The sequence below is a fragment of the Pogoniulus pusillus genome, chromosome 20, assembly GCF_015220805.1.
Source record: "Pogoniulus pusillus isolate bPogPus1 chromosome 20, bPogPus1.pri, whole genome shotgun sequence".
Lineage (NCBI taxonomy): Eukaryota > Metazoa > Chordata > Aves > Piciformes > Lybiidae > Pogoniulus > Pogoniulus pusillus.
In genome coordinates this window covers 6,351,766-6,366,804 of record NC_087283.1, presented here as the reverse complement: position 1 = coordinate 6,366,804, position 15,039 = coordinate 6,351,766, and the positions used below count along the sequence as shown (strand labels likewise).

Genomic DNA, 15,039 nt, shown 5'->3' with positions numbered 1-15,039 from the left:
ATGCCACAAAGGATGGAAAGGCTGGTAAACACCCAGGCATCTCTCAGGAAAGGAATATGGATGATGTAAGAATATCTTCAGACTCAGTGGGGCAAGACCTAGTACACAGGGTGGGTGGAGAAAGCATTCATTTCAATCACTAGCAAAGAATTGATCAGCAGTGAGAACAGAGAAAGCCTGGGAGAGAAGAATCATAAAAATGAGAAGATTCCTGGAATGAGAAGGAAAAAAGCTGAAGAAATCCAGGAAATCTTGGTAGTAACTCACTGGACACGAGTATAAAGAAAGACACAATCCAGAGCTGGAAGTCTTAAAGAAAAAGTGCTGAGGATCTCATCTGAAAATCAGCAAAGGTCTTACTATGATTTTGTTCGTTAGTAGATGTTAAACCATTATAACTACAAGGATAGCATCTGGGGAGTAAATAAGGATCCAAGATCCAGGTAAGAGAGAGTTGGAGATGCACAAATGTTCCTCAGATCGTGGCATTGCTCAGATGCTTTCGGAAGTCCCACTGAATGCTTATTTAGTTCTGCCTTTATAAAGCAACACACATTACATACAGCACTCATGGGTTAGGAGGTGAGATTTAGGTATCTCTGTGCTTTGTTCATTGCAGGTAATAGAACAGCAAAGCTTCTCTAAACTACATTCCCACAGCATGCACACTCACCATGTTGTGTTTGAGAATCCTCTGTACCACCGGCGTGAACACTTCTATCACAACCATGGACCGCGGGCGCTCTCGGCAGTGCTGTAAAGAGCAACAAGTCATTTTGTAAGCTGCACAATTTACCATGATAGGTCTCCTGGTTTCACTCCCCATGCATGGATTACCTCAAGGTTAACAAGGTTCAAGGACCAAATTAATCTTCCCTGGGACTAGGGTACTTGTGACGCTTCTCCCTCCTAAGGATTTGCTGCCATCTAATAGAAAGCACCATGGGAGCTACTGGAGTTTCTTTCCCTGCTGCCTAGTCTTCATAAAACTCACTGGAATGCAGTCTTTTGGGGATTCCTAGCCTTTTTTTGAGTGAAACTTGCCAATGGTTTTAAAAGTAAAGGAGTTGGGGACAAAAAGATATGTAGACACAGGCAAAAACATCCTTTCTTTGGGACCCAGGCTAGAAACTTGTGACAGGGATCTTGAAGGATACAAACCAGACACTTGCCAATCACAGGCTCAAGCATACAATCATAATGTATGACTCAGAGTAATGCAAGTTGGGAAGGACCTTTGCAGGCCATCTGGTCCAATGCCCTGCTCAAGGCATGGTCCATTTTGAAGATAAATTAGCCATTCTTGTTAGCCTTGTCCAACTTTCTTCTGAAGAGGGCAAGTCCATAACTCGTTTTCCTTCCTGCAACTATACAGAGCCCATTCCACACATTGAAATATAATTAGGTGCTCAGATCTGGTGAGGAACCAAGGCAAAAAAAAAATTCCAGGAATAAAAGTGTCTTGAGTCTGAGAACAGATACATTTCTAAGGTTGGCTTATAAAAATGCAAGAGTTGGAGGAGTGTCTGAAATTTGAAATTCTGTACGAAGAAGCTGCTGCTGAATAACTCCGGACAGAAATTGAAGGCAGCATCCAGAACGTTTAAGACATCTATACTCAGTCATCAGTAAGCAAAATTTAAGCAAACTTGAAACTGAAACACAAAAAGGCCTAAAGGAAAAGTAGTCTTTTCAAATCCAGAAGCTGTGCAGGCCAAAGTAGTCAGAAGTTTATGGAAAAGGTGCAAAATGCAGCACAAGCATGGATTCAGCAGAAAAGAGGATGGCTCCTTACAACCTCCCCACTGCAATTACCAACAACACAATACCATTAGGGCTCAGCTGTGCATCCCACTACTAACTCATATGAGCACAGAGACTTCAATGATTTTTGCATTAGCTAAACAAAAGATGCAGCAGGACATCTCCTGTATTCAGACTGAGGTGTGGGAGTCTAAAGATTTTAATTCTCAGAGCACTGGGACTGTGTAGTCTGATGTCCTAACGACATGAACCTATTTATCACAACACTGATGTTACTTATTCCAATGACTCTGGTTGTAGATCAAAACCTGAAAACAATTTGGACATGGTATAGGGAGTCAAAGAACAAACACTCAGCTCCTCAAAGAGCTATGCTTATACGACACAATGTGGTTACAATGAGGTTTCAGAAAGCAAAGCTGTTCTCATACCTTGCAGAAGAATTCACAGAGGTCAGGAGGAGGATGATTGTTTTCCAGCAAAGGTGCAATTGCCTTTAAAAGAAAGAGAGAGAAAAAAAATTAATTAAGGGATTTCAACTGGAACAAGAATTTTCCAAGAAAGTACTTTTCTTGGGGAAAAAATAAAAGCTCACTTCCAAAGAAAAGGCAGACAAGAGGATCAGAGACATTAGAGGTGGCCTGTGTTTACTTCACACATGAACTCAAGCTCACTTCTGCTATGAAAATGTTGCTTTTAACTACATCACTTGAAATACATAAAACTCAGTAAAAGGAGTAGAAGTTAAAATGAAAACAAGAGGAGGCCAACTGTTTTAGGATGTAATCCAGCAAGGATGATTCTGGCTCACTGTTTTAGTTAAACACCTCCCTTAAAAGAAAAAACTAAAACCCACCACAGACACACACCTACCTTTATGAAAGGGTTTGACCTCTTCTGTGGAGAAATAACTCACTAACAGTTACATAGCCCTGTTCCTAACTTGGAGGACCTTATTCATCAGAATCAAGTATCTTAACTTTGTACCAGCTGAGAACAACCATTCCTCCTTTGCTGCTACACAAACTGATGTGTTTATGCTTGGTAAATACATTAGAGGTCATGCCTGCCGTTGAGGGTGTAACGAACTTATGTTGTTGTTACTTCCTTTGTAAACTAGGAAACGGTACAAGAATAATGTGACAGTGCCTTTGGGCTTTTCCAGCCTTGAACTAAAGGGATTCCCAGTACCCATTTAAAATTAAGACTAAAGAGCACAGCTAGGACATTTTGTATCAAGCTGCTAAGGCAGCCTGCTTGAGTGTTTGCTCCCCTTCTTGTCTCCTGAAGGATTTCAGCCCCCGTGATTCTGCTCACAGTGAGGAGCAGGGCCACTTTCCCACATAAACAGGGCAAGATTAATGTGAATTTTAGCAAAGAAACCCAAGCACATCTGCAAACGTCTGTTTTGTTTTCACATAACATTTGTGGAGTTTCTGCTCATTATTATGTGTCATACCTCTGCAGCTGTTCACTCTGCCTTTCCTGGTGGTCCAACAACAGCAAACTGATGCAGAATGAAACACTATTTGGTGAGGCTTGAATACTCTCGCTCGCCTCATCCAACACCTGACCTCAAGATCTTGAATCCACCTTTTGGGGTGTTCACTATGGAACCTCCCAAACCACAGGAGCCATGTATTGCAAAATCCCCAAGTGTTTATACCTGCCTGATAACTGTCAGGGATCATTGCATCACAGCTGTAACTGGCTGGTTGTCAGCCTCACAAAAACAAGCTTCCTTGTTTCAGCCTGGTCTCGACTGAACATAGGGAATAGCCACTACAGACGCTGCCAAGCAGGTCATGGCTCAGCCTGCACAGTCACTACAGGCTGAAAAGACCTTTGGAGGCCACCTGGTCCTGCTTACAGCAGGGTCATCTTACAGCTTTTATTTAAAAACCCTTCCCCTAAAATAACCAGTTGTAACCGGGGCCTGAATTGCTAGAATTCACTGGAGTGAAATGAAAGCGATAGTAGAGCACAAAGGAAAGTAAATACCAGTTCAGGATCTTATCTGAGTGACTGATTCCAGCTAAAGCAGCATCCTAAGCAGCAGGGAAGCACAATTCACACCTGCAGCTAGACACCATCTCCTCATTTTGCAGAAAGAGTCATGGAGGTGTGATACGATCAAGTGGTGGTGGTGAGGATCTAGATTAGATTACTGGGAAAAACGTCCTGGAAATTGCCAATGACTGGAATTCAATTACAGTGTTGGGGAACCAAGTTCCACCTCTCTGGTTAACTGCAAAGGTGTTACATTTTTTGCACAAGGAAGAGAGTTGTCATTTGAGTCACTTACTTCTATGTCTAAATAAACACAGCTTACACAAAAGAAAACAGATGAAGAGGATACTTTTGTAGATCAAGTAAGCAGGAGGTTAAACTGCACTGACACAATCACACAATCACAGTTACAAAAACAGTCGCTTGCTTGCATACCATCACCCATCTATGGAAGCATTGGGCCCTTAGGAAACTAAGGGCTGATAGGGCACATGTGGAAGCGATGGGGGTTTTCGACTATTTAAAGTACACCTATAGACATGAACATTGCACTGCAGTAAGTAGGCCACTCTGGGAGACCCTTGACATGCTGTGATGTTTCACAAAAGGTGATGAGGAAACCTTACTGTTACTCATCTATGGAACAAGAAAATATAAATGGCAACAAAATAGTGAAACAAATGGGTTTAATCCTGTCTAAGTTAACCAGCATCAGTGGAAATACTTTCATATCTGCCCTACTTCACTGAAGCAGAGGCAAGCATTAGCAGAAGTATCACTAAACAATGCAGGTTTGACTGATACTTACCACAATAATGCTCTCGTGGTCTTGAGTGGTTAAGTTGTTGTTCTGAAAGAGTCGAGCAGAAGAAATGAGTGAGTTTGAGTTGGCACATCAGCACACACAGTCCTCTGAGCTACCATCAGACACAAACAGAACAGCTCAAGACTGCAATTCCTCACATTCAGAATAAAAGCCATCAGATTAAAATCATTCCTTTCAAGACTGCGGTGTGCTACTTGCTAGAGAAGTTGTGCAAGCTTTTATCCCTGCCTCAACACCATCAGGTCACAAAAGCCCAGAGGTGGTATCCATCAGTTGGGAAATGAAAGCCAGCAATACATTTCTCCAAAAGGTTCTGTCAAGACAGGCTGTACATTTGTATGAAAATTAATAGAAGGATTTTTGTGTTGTTGTATTGCCTTTGTTGGTAACAACTTAACTGCCCTAGTGCTCCCAAAATTTCTGCTTCAAACACATAACCAACAAAAGGCAATCAATTCACTGGAAGTCACCTATGCAAGAGTTTGGATCAGCAGCATGATCCATTCCAAGCTTACAGACTTGTGAGTTGCTAACATCTTTGTCTGCCACAAGAACCACTAGCAACATTTTTCCTTATCACAAACCTTTGCACATCAGAACTAAGACATGAAACACCTGCTTGGCATTACATTTCCTGTTCACAATCTGAAATAGATGCTGCAGAAGAAGATTAGCTGGCCCTGAAGAAGGAAAACGTTTTTCTTTGTCAGAACTGGTAATAATAAAATAACTTCACAGTGAATTTATTGGTATCTAAATACTGCTGTAAGAATTACAGGTCATGGAAACAAAGTCAATGGAATGGAAGTCAAGGGGAGTTTTACCACTGACTTATTATAAGACTTAAATCACACCCATAGTAAATGCACCATAAATAGTTAGAACCAAGAAGAAAAGCCTCAAGAGAAATGTGTTTTGTTTCCAGGGATCTACCTAACAAGGGTCAAATTCTCCTTCTCGCCAGCAAGTACAAATTCCATTCAAGTCAGCAGAAGTCACAAGTGGACTCAAAAGCAGAATTTTGATAGCCCAAGTTAAAATAAAACCCACTCACAAACTTTTAACTGTTTGTCCCTCGTCTAAATGTGAAACAAAGTGCTTCAGAGGAGCACTGCTGAGGTCATACCTCTGAGAGCAGTTTTGAGACAATCTCCAGTGGTGCTTGGTGAATGGAGTCATCCTGAAGCGGAGACGTCAGTGCCATATCCACCAGCGTCCTGATCTCCTTCAACACCACCTCCCAGCGGCTGGGGTTACTGAGCACCTTCTTGTATTTGTAAATCTTTTTCTGCAAGAAACAAAAACGAAAGGGTCACACTGCCATCACCATAAAAACCTTGAAAAACATTGACTGCATATGTACCTCCTACAAGCGAGTGTTAAGTGGGGTCCTCTGTGTTTTGAGCTCTGCCTTTTTTGTTTGTTGGGAAGCTGCACTTGAAACATTTAAATAGAAAAGAAAACCTCATTTGTTTAAATTTATTTCTTCTGAGGAAGCAATGAAAACTGTGATTCTCTTTTTTCCACTTCAAAATGTATTTTTAAAACTCTACAGCATCTTTCTTCCCATCCTCTCCCCCTGCAAACACCTTGTTGCTCAGACAAATAACTGATGTCTGCTATTGCACTTGTTTCCAAAGCTGTAGGTCCTTTTTCACGGGAGTTAGTCATTAAGGGGAAAGAGAGAGAGGCCATCAAAACATCATTCTGCAGATACTTTATTTACATTGCTAATCAGTGAATTCAAACCTGCATTAATTACATTCTATTTCCAAGTGAAACATTTCAGTAGACCCACAGGTGGGTGGTTGTTTTATGAAAGAATGAAGAGTGCAGGAAAAAAAAAAATCAAATCACACCACCACCCTACAGTTGTAACAGAAACTATCTCATAAAGTCTGAGAGTCTTCCAGGCAACAGTATTTCCTCTCCAGCAAAGCACTCCTGACTGCCTAATTCCAGCTGCCCCAGGCCCCCTGCACGCCTCTGCTGTACTTCTGGCTATGCCCAAGCTGCTTCTGCAGTTGCCCCATGCACAGACCAGCTGGGAAGCAAAAGACAATCCTTACCTCCTCAGCAGCCATTTTGGCACAAATGACTGGAGCAGAGGCTGCTTAGCATTATAAATAGTATTCTTTAGAGAAAACCCATCCTCCCAAATTCCCAGAGGTGGCCTGATGAAACTCTAGAAGTTGAAGGAAACGATGACGAGCGATAAAACGCCACTCCCCAAAACAAGATGGAGCATGCACTAGAACCAGGAGAGCTTTGCCAAAGCAGGCAGTGCTGGAGCTGGCCAGGAAGCAGATCTCCTGGCTGATGGAGAGCCACTGCCAGGACCCTGGCATGTTTAGTCCACACACCCTTCCACTCCTCTCTGAACATGAGTCTGGTGCAAGGGATGTTAAGAAGTCTGATACATGCTCAGGTTCATTAGCCAGCACAGGCTGGGCACTCCTCTGTTTCCATGAAAAGATCAGTGTTTTGCACTAAAAATGGATCTTGCATTCCTTGGCAGCACTTCCAGGGAAATCACAAACACTGCCCATGTCACGCAGCTTGCAGAGTCGCTGGACATTTTGGGCTATACGTTGTCAGTGCAATAAAGGCAGAGGACTTTCCAAAGGGTCTGTCTGCTTCGGTTAATTTTGTTTTGGAACTTTGTTTCTACAGGGCATTTCCCTCTCAGCTCACAGTGGGCAGCCCTGCAGGAACCATCTGAACAGGCTGGCTTATCAGCTGTTTCCTTCCCACTGGGGCACTAGATCGGATGCTCAACACAAAACAGTCACCCCTATCCAAAACATGACAGAAGAAAACAATACCCAAAAATACAGATTTCAGGTGCCTTGGGTTTGTCAGTGTTGATAAAGGAGGAAGAAGAGGGTGGCACGAGGTTGACATGTAAAGGCTGACAAAGCAACCCAATTATCTTTTTAATTAAAGCCATGCAAGTACAAAAGCACACCAGCAGTAGTCCACACTTTCAGTGCATTTTAAGGAACCAAAAAGCCAAAGCAACATAAAAGCACAGGTTGTGGACATCATCAAATGTGTTTGTGATTTCAGATCTGAGCAAAAGTCTTGGTACATCTGAGCTTCTTGGGGCAGAGAGGGTCCACCAGCTCTTTTAAGCTTATACCATCATCAGAGATCGCTCAGACTCTTTAGGAAACTTGAGTTTCCTCATAGAGTTTAATTTTCCTTACTCATTAAGAGCTTCTTTTATGGTCTTTTACTAAACAAACTCTGAACTTCAAAGCCAACCAGTCAGCTCTGTAACCTGAAGCAACTCCTTCCCAACTAACTGAAGGCACCACACAAAGCCAGCTGGACAGACACATTTTCCATGCTGAAATGTATTCCTCGGTCTTGTACAATGATGAAATAAGATTCAAAGCGTAATTCAAAGCCCGGTAAGAAGTGGGGGCAGGGAGAACGTGAGAGCTAGACCACTGGGTTATTGTATCCCCATCCCTGCCTGCTCTGGGCTACCCCTTACTCGGGGGAGCTACAATGCCATTTCGGAGAGCAGGTCCTTCAGCCTAAGGGACAGCTGCTGAAGGAAATGCTCTTGCCCAACAGGACGCTGCTCAGACAGCCCTACCACAAAGATCTTTGTTCTGCTATCAGATCCAGTCTTGCTTAGGGGGAGGGAGGAGCAAGGGAGGTTTCCTCTCCCTTTTAGAGATGTCCATTAAAAATTAAAATTCTGATGATGCTGACGTACATAAGAGAACAAAAACAGCAGGAGCTGTACTCCCTGCTCTGCAAGGGGGAACCTACAAAAGCTGCTGCTCAGAACAGGCAGTGACTGAAAGGGAGCATCAGGAGGCAGCTACCTTTGCAGACATGGTGAGCCTGCCTCGAGCAGAAAATCCACACTCCCCAGCCTCTGCTCCAAGCTTTCAGGGCAGAGGATGGCACCGCGCTGATACACTGAGCTGCAGTCTGCAGGCAACATTACAGAAGTCTTGAATGATGGTGGGAAAGCAGTGGGGAAATAAAGAAATAAATGGAGGAACCATCCCCCAGAGGGTTGAACTCTGCTGTCCTGAACCTTTGCCCATGGTTACGCTGCTGTTTTTCTCAGCAGAATGCTTTTCACTGTCGAGCGCCTTGCTGAAAGCCTCAATTAAAGCCTGAAACCTATCAGTGGGTAACAGAAGCAATTTGCTGTGTATCAGCAAGCACTTAGCCAGCACTGAGCCATCTGCTCTATTCTACCTGCGCTGACTCCGGAGCAAGGAGAGACGATCACTCAGGAGCTTAAAAGCAAAGCTGCCTGGTGAAGACCCGTATGGGAGAACAGGCATGTCAACACGAGCCAGGGGTTCGCTCCCGTCTGCCTGGAGGTGTAAAGGATGCCTTCGGCTGCTGAAAAGGCTCACACAACACTCACCGTTAGTAGCACGGGCAAGAACAGCAGCGGAGCGGGAATCCAGTTTCCTTGGGATTGCGCTCAGAGCAGCCGCTCCCGCGGCAATCTGTGCCAGCGGCAATAACACATGCCAGCTTGGAATGCGGCTCTCCAGAACCACGCTGCTAGCGGCATGCCAAAATCCTTCTGCGCTGACTTTAAAAGCTAACCCATGGAATTTATGAAGTACCCAGAAGCAGCAGCATGCAGATTAGCTGACACTGACAGGGCATCCTTCATCCTCACATCACTCTAATTAATTAAGTCTCAGGGAAACCAAAAGATCTAAGTCTCAGTGCTCTTTTAGAGGAGGATAAATTGAAGTCCATATGTGAGAAATTACTTTACCGGTGTTGTGAAGCAAGTAAATGTGACCAAAATCTGTAAGCAGTGGGTTTTCCCACCAGCTTAAAAGCTCCAGAACACTTCTGTGAATAGAAAGGTCAGGAGAGCCTAGGAAATTTTAGCTCTTTTGAGTCACATCTTCATATGTTTTTCTATCCTAAAATGGCCTCATCCTGCAGCCCTCGTTCATACACCACTTCCTGGGACAGGGACAATAATCATGATGTAGTTAACATCTAAGAAAAATAGACTCTAAAGCACAAAATGGGCCAGCATGGAACAACTGCCTTCCTCAGCCCTAGCAAGCTCTTTCACGTCAGGAACATCTTAAAGCAGCCGTCGCAGCCGATCCAAAAAGGGAAAGATGAAGGTAGCCTTCTTGATGACCAAATTTCATCCCTGCTTTGTCCCTGTCCTTTATGGTCAGGAAATGTTCTGTACTCTTGGGAACTTCTCTTCCCCTTGGCAAATACTATCTCCATTGCATTAAAAAAATTAATTGCCAATCATCATCCAGAAGAGCCTGTTAAATTCTAGCTCTCTGCTCTTCAGCCCTTGACCGTGCAATGGCACACAACTAATCACTTCTTTATTGGAGAAACTGGAGCTACTGCAGGAACGCACACTGACTTGGAGGGCTCTGTGTGCCAGCAATTGTTTATTTCTTGCTGAGCAACGAGGGCAGTTCCAGCAAAAGGGAAAAGGTCAACCTCCCGCACAGAGGTCCTCCCAGGCTCATTGCGGGGATGGCTGAGCCAAGCTAGTGTTACAGTTTCATGTTGATGGTGCTTGTGTAAAAATGGAGGCACCTCCTGCTAGATGCAGATATACAAAGAGAAAAAAAAAACCAGGCAGCAGACACCAGAATGGTTTTCTCCACTGCATTTAGAACATTTTGTTAAAACCCTGTTTATCAAGAAAGAGGAAGGGCTGCTTGCTATGTGCAACACACACGTTTGGTTTGTCCTGAAGTCCAGGAGCTGTACCATGTATTCTTGAGCACCATCTGCTGGCATTTTATCCATTAACTCATTACTTCCAAGAAGAAAAAGATGCCACGGCATCCCCAGAACTCAGCTAGCTCCATATGCCACTTCAAACACTAGCAGGCACCACTGGATGCCATGGTACTCTGAATAATATGTAGGAGTACCTTGCTGCTAACAAGTTTTCCTTATAGCCACAGGTGGGCTTAAATCAGGCAGATCCACTGAAAGCCTCCTACACTAAGTTAATTCACCAACATGAATTAAAAAGCCAAACCACAACCAAAAATCCCACCTTAGCTGAAAAGACCAAGACTACAAAATGTTCGACTCTAGACCAAAAGGCCTGGGCCAGGCTGAGATTATACAAACAAATCATGAACCTCAGGCAGCTCATGCTGCAGTAATCAAACTCTTCATGACCTTCTGAAGGTTTTGCACAGAAAGAATAAAGTGCAGCTTTCTAAAACAGATGTAAAACAGCAGCAGCAAACTTTTTGTGCTCTACTGTGTTTGCAGGCAAAGGCACTTTCTGCATTTTACCCAGTGCTAAATGCTGTAGTGAATCAACTTCTCTGCTCTGTTTGCTTCTCTGAATACAGTTGCCTTGGTTCAGGCTCATTTGCTCACAAGCTCCTTGCCATAGGCCAGAGAACCAAAGGAAAATATTACAAGGTAGACACTTCCTGATTCTTACTCAGATAAGCTCTAAATAAACCTCTGGTTTTTGCCAATTCATATAAAAAACATCTTGATGAAATTGTCATTATTTTACTGCACTGAGATTGGCACCCATCAATCTATGCACTGAATAAATGTATCAAGTGGCAGTCTCTGCCCTGAGCCACTCACAGTCTTGATGAGTAAAAGCAAGAAAGAGAAACAGAGCAAGGAAACTAAGGTGATTTCCTTAAGGTTGCATGGTGAGTCAGGTCCAGAGCAGAACTGAGATCTTCTGATTCTCAGGTCTCCAGGCTAATGGGTAGATCATGGCACCCCAAAGTAAAAGCACCATTGACGTGCACTGGAGTCACAGCAAGCAAGATGAAGGTTGATAACCTGCTGTGCTTCCCCATCACAATGTCTTCCTATCCCTCTTGTTTTCAGTCTACCTTGGTTCACCTATTTTTTTTTCTCACCAGTGTCTACCACCTTGCTCCAGATCTCAGCTAATCCAGGCAAGAGAACCTGCAAACTCCTGGATCAGCACTGTTTCAGAGCTGACAGAGTTCAGTGGGTTCAGCAAGCGCTGACGTGGGTTCAGCTGTTACTAATGCACAGGCTGGAACAACCACACAGATACTTCCCACAGGCACAGAGTTTGTCCTTTGCTCAGATACCACTGGGACAATAGCACTGGCAAAGTAAAAGAATGCTGGAACAAACAATTTTTTTTAAAGGACAAAAGACATTTCTGCTTGGATTGAGAGAAGTGCAAAGTGGAATTGAAACCAAGGAGCTCACAGAGCAGCCTCCTCACTCACCTCCCAGCATGACACTGGGCAGCTGTAACATCAATGCCTTTCAGAACTTGCTCCTGAAGCATATTATGCACCTACATATGTATCTCCACCACCTTTGCACACAGCTGTCACCTGACTGGCCACCCTTCTGGGGTTCTCCTCTCCAATGTCCTCAAGCCTACTGCAAAGATATCCTTCAGCAAGAAGGAGGATAAGAGGATGGAAAGGGAAGGCTACTCCATCCAAGGGGGGAAAAAAGAAAACCAAAACCACTGGGCAAGCAGATCTTAAGTTTACGGGTTCCACTGAAAAACAACCTCCACACAAGTACAGTGAGTGCACCTCCAAAATCTGAAAGCAACTATAAAATTGTGGCTGTCTTCTAGCCCCCTAAGTGGGAAGGCAGGAGGTCATCTTTGGCAGACTGTCCCACTATTCAGCAGAGCAACTGGATTTTGCCTTCCATAGGCCTTGCTTTCTGCTGGGCTTCAGTTTTGCCTCTCTCATAAATCCCTGCATAGTGCCCTGTGGTCACTAAGAGGCAGGAGCACAGCTGGCCCATCCAAAGCCAGGTCTCCCTCAGCCATGCACTTGAGACACTGCATTCCCAGCTGGAAATCACAAAAGCCCAAGTGTGGCTCCAGCCGCACTTTGCAGGGGCTAAGGCGGTTACTGGCGTAACCAGACCTGTCCACAGGGGAGACGCTTTTTGGCACGGCTGACTTTGCTGCATTCCCTGAAACCCTCCATCCCTGCTTCCATTTCCTTTTGGCAAACGCTCCCATTCTTCAGGCCCCAGTTCCAGCACCAGCTTTACACTTCAGGTTGGCAAAACATCAGCTTTCATCCTGCGCACAGCAACTGCTGTTCCGTATTTTTCGAGCCGGAGCTGAGCTGGGGTTTGTTTTTAAGGTTGCTTTGGCTATGTGGAATTTCACTATGACTGCAGATAGGTTTCTAGCAGGAGCACAAGCCACTCCCTACTTGCAAAATGTGTTGGTAGGGACACAGCTGCACTTTTGGGCTGCAAATCACAAGCAACATCTCCCCAGAAGAAGATGTATTTGGAAAAAAAAATGTTGGCCATGAGCGTTTAAGTGGATTGGTTCTCAGTTTTGGTCTTTTTTTAAGCAGAAGGCATACATCTATTCCTCCTGATGTTGGACAAGAGGAAAATCTTCAGCCACTGAAGTACAACAGTTGTCCCACGTCTAAGTGTACACATCCACCCTAACTGCAGGCTTGGAGGGGTTACAAATCTTCCTGAATTGTTTGAAATTCTCATGAAGAACGAGGGAGAAAAACCTTCATATCAAAGCTGCTGGACATCATCAGGGAGGAGTCAGTCACCCTGCTTGATCTACAGCACTTTAACAAGCCTCTGACTCATCATCAGAGGGAAGGTTTCAAACATGTTTAGGCACAGCTACCTCTCCTCCTCTTTCAGGACCTCACTGCTGCCTGCTGCAGCATTTATGGTCCTCTTCTCCAGAGCAGTAAATGTTCAACACAGACACTGTCTGGACATCAGGATCTCAGTGTTCTGGCACAACCTACAGATTCCAGAGTGGCGTGAGTTTGGTGTGCTCCTGTATTTGAGATTATGCAGCATGAGCTTGAGTCAGCAAAATCATGTTCCATTTGAAAACAAAACAAAAAAGCAGAGTACTAGATGAAAAGGAGAAATATGCATATTGCATACACTTCACACTTTCCAAAAACAGTGGACTAACTGAACTGCAGTGTAAGGGCAAGAGAACAGCATTGAATAAACTGCAGCACCCGCTGCATGGCTGTGAAATCCAGCTTGCATCAAACAAAGCAGAAGACATAAAGCACTGTGACATTAACTGCCACCTAGGTGTGGTCCTTGCTGTATGCTTCTGTGTAGAGACCTACCACTACCAAGTGCCTCTGAAACAAGCTGAACTGATCCTGATCCCTAATACTTAAACATTCACACACTTCATATTCCACACATGATGGCTGTGTCTAGTCCTTGAGACCTACCAGCTCTCAGCCTGTGGTGGGAATAAATGACTTTGCCATCACAGAGAAGAGATATAGTGTGTAGGAAAAAGAACACAATCTTATCGTCACTGCACTTTGACCAGGCCTGCCAAAGGGAAAGCTGTGTGCAAGGCCACCGTGGAGAATAGCCAGGCAACATACCTGCTGTGCAGAAAACCCCACACTGACACTTCAGATCCCACCCAGGCATGACAGAGCTGGTCATTACCAGGAAAACAGGATGCTGCCTCGTCCACGAGGCTGCAAAACATACACCAGCAACGTCGGGCATGTGAGAATTCTGATGGGAAGCACTTGCCGCCTGAGAAACCACCTGGAATCGCTATTGGGTAGCTACTAAGGCTACACATTGAGTAACTGCTAACAAAAATAATCTCTGAAAGATAATCTATCCCCCTTCTCCTTTCCGGGAAATGCCAGCAAGCTTAGGGAGCAGCGAGCAGCACACAAAGCAATTCTTCTTCCCAGATCTGCAAACCGGATTAAAAAGCCACGTCATCCCTTTCCCTTGCTGCCCTGCACTGCTGGCAGTGGGCACCCTCGGCTTCTCCTGCCCTCCTCCCCTCCTGCCAGTCAGCACAGCCTTCCAAACGGACGTTTACCCACCTGTTTCACTTTCTCCTCCTTGGCAAATGTATCATTTTGCTGAGTTTCTAGCACTTCAGCACCATAAATGGCTTTGAAATTGGCTTCTCTCTCTTGTGCACCTGCATCATCAATGTCGTCAGCAAGAGAGATGTGCACGGCTCAAGGAGCATGTTTGTGTCAGAAGGCAGCTGCAGAGCCTTAGGGAGAGCACAGACACTGGATACTGATGTGATGCTTGCAAGCATCTACAAGGGACTTCAGAAAAACAGCGTATTTCTGCCTTCAGATCAATGGGTTTTGGAGCTCTGGATGTTCCAGTTTCTCACAGGGAGATACCAGATTTCAGAGCTGTGCTTGCACCTGAAACAATTCCATCACCTGGTTCTGTGTTTTCACACAGCATCTTACTGTGCCGCATCAGCACAAAACCCCAGACCTCCTGCAACTCTTTAGTCTACCAAAAATGCCACTGAGGCTCTGCAATTTCCTTGTTCTATTTCTCCTTTGCATGAATGCTGTGCTGCTGAACCAGATCTCACAGCACTCAGTTTCCTGATCCCATGGAAGGGGATCCTCCAGAGCTTCCTCCAGCGGATAACAGATCGC

The 15,039-nt window shown here is 44.6% G+C and overlaps 1 protein-coding gene across 3 annotated transcripts in view; it reads right to left on the bottom strand.

Annotated features, from left to right (window-relative positions):
* The window catches only part of CMIP (c-Maf inducing protein), a 141,097-nt gene that overhangs the window by 33,430 nt on the left and 92,628 nt on the right, over positions 1-15,039 (bottom strand). For all 3 annotated transcript variants that reach the window (XM_064159990.1, XM_064159991.1, XM_064159992.1), the window contains 4 exons: positions 5,727-5,888; positions 4,583-4,624; positions 2,196-2,258; positions 674-754 (listed from right to left, as the gene is read on the bottom strand). In XM_064159990.1, the coding sequence (XP_064016060.1) occupies positions 674-754; positions 2,196-2,258; positions 4,583-4,624; positions 5,727-5,888 (348 nt within the window). The remainder of the gene's footprint in view (positions 1-673; positions 755-2,195; positions 2,259-4,582; positions 4,625-5,726; positions 5,889-15,039) is intronic.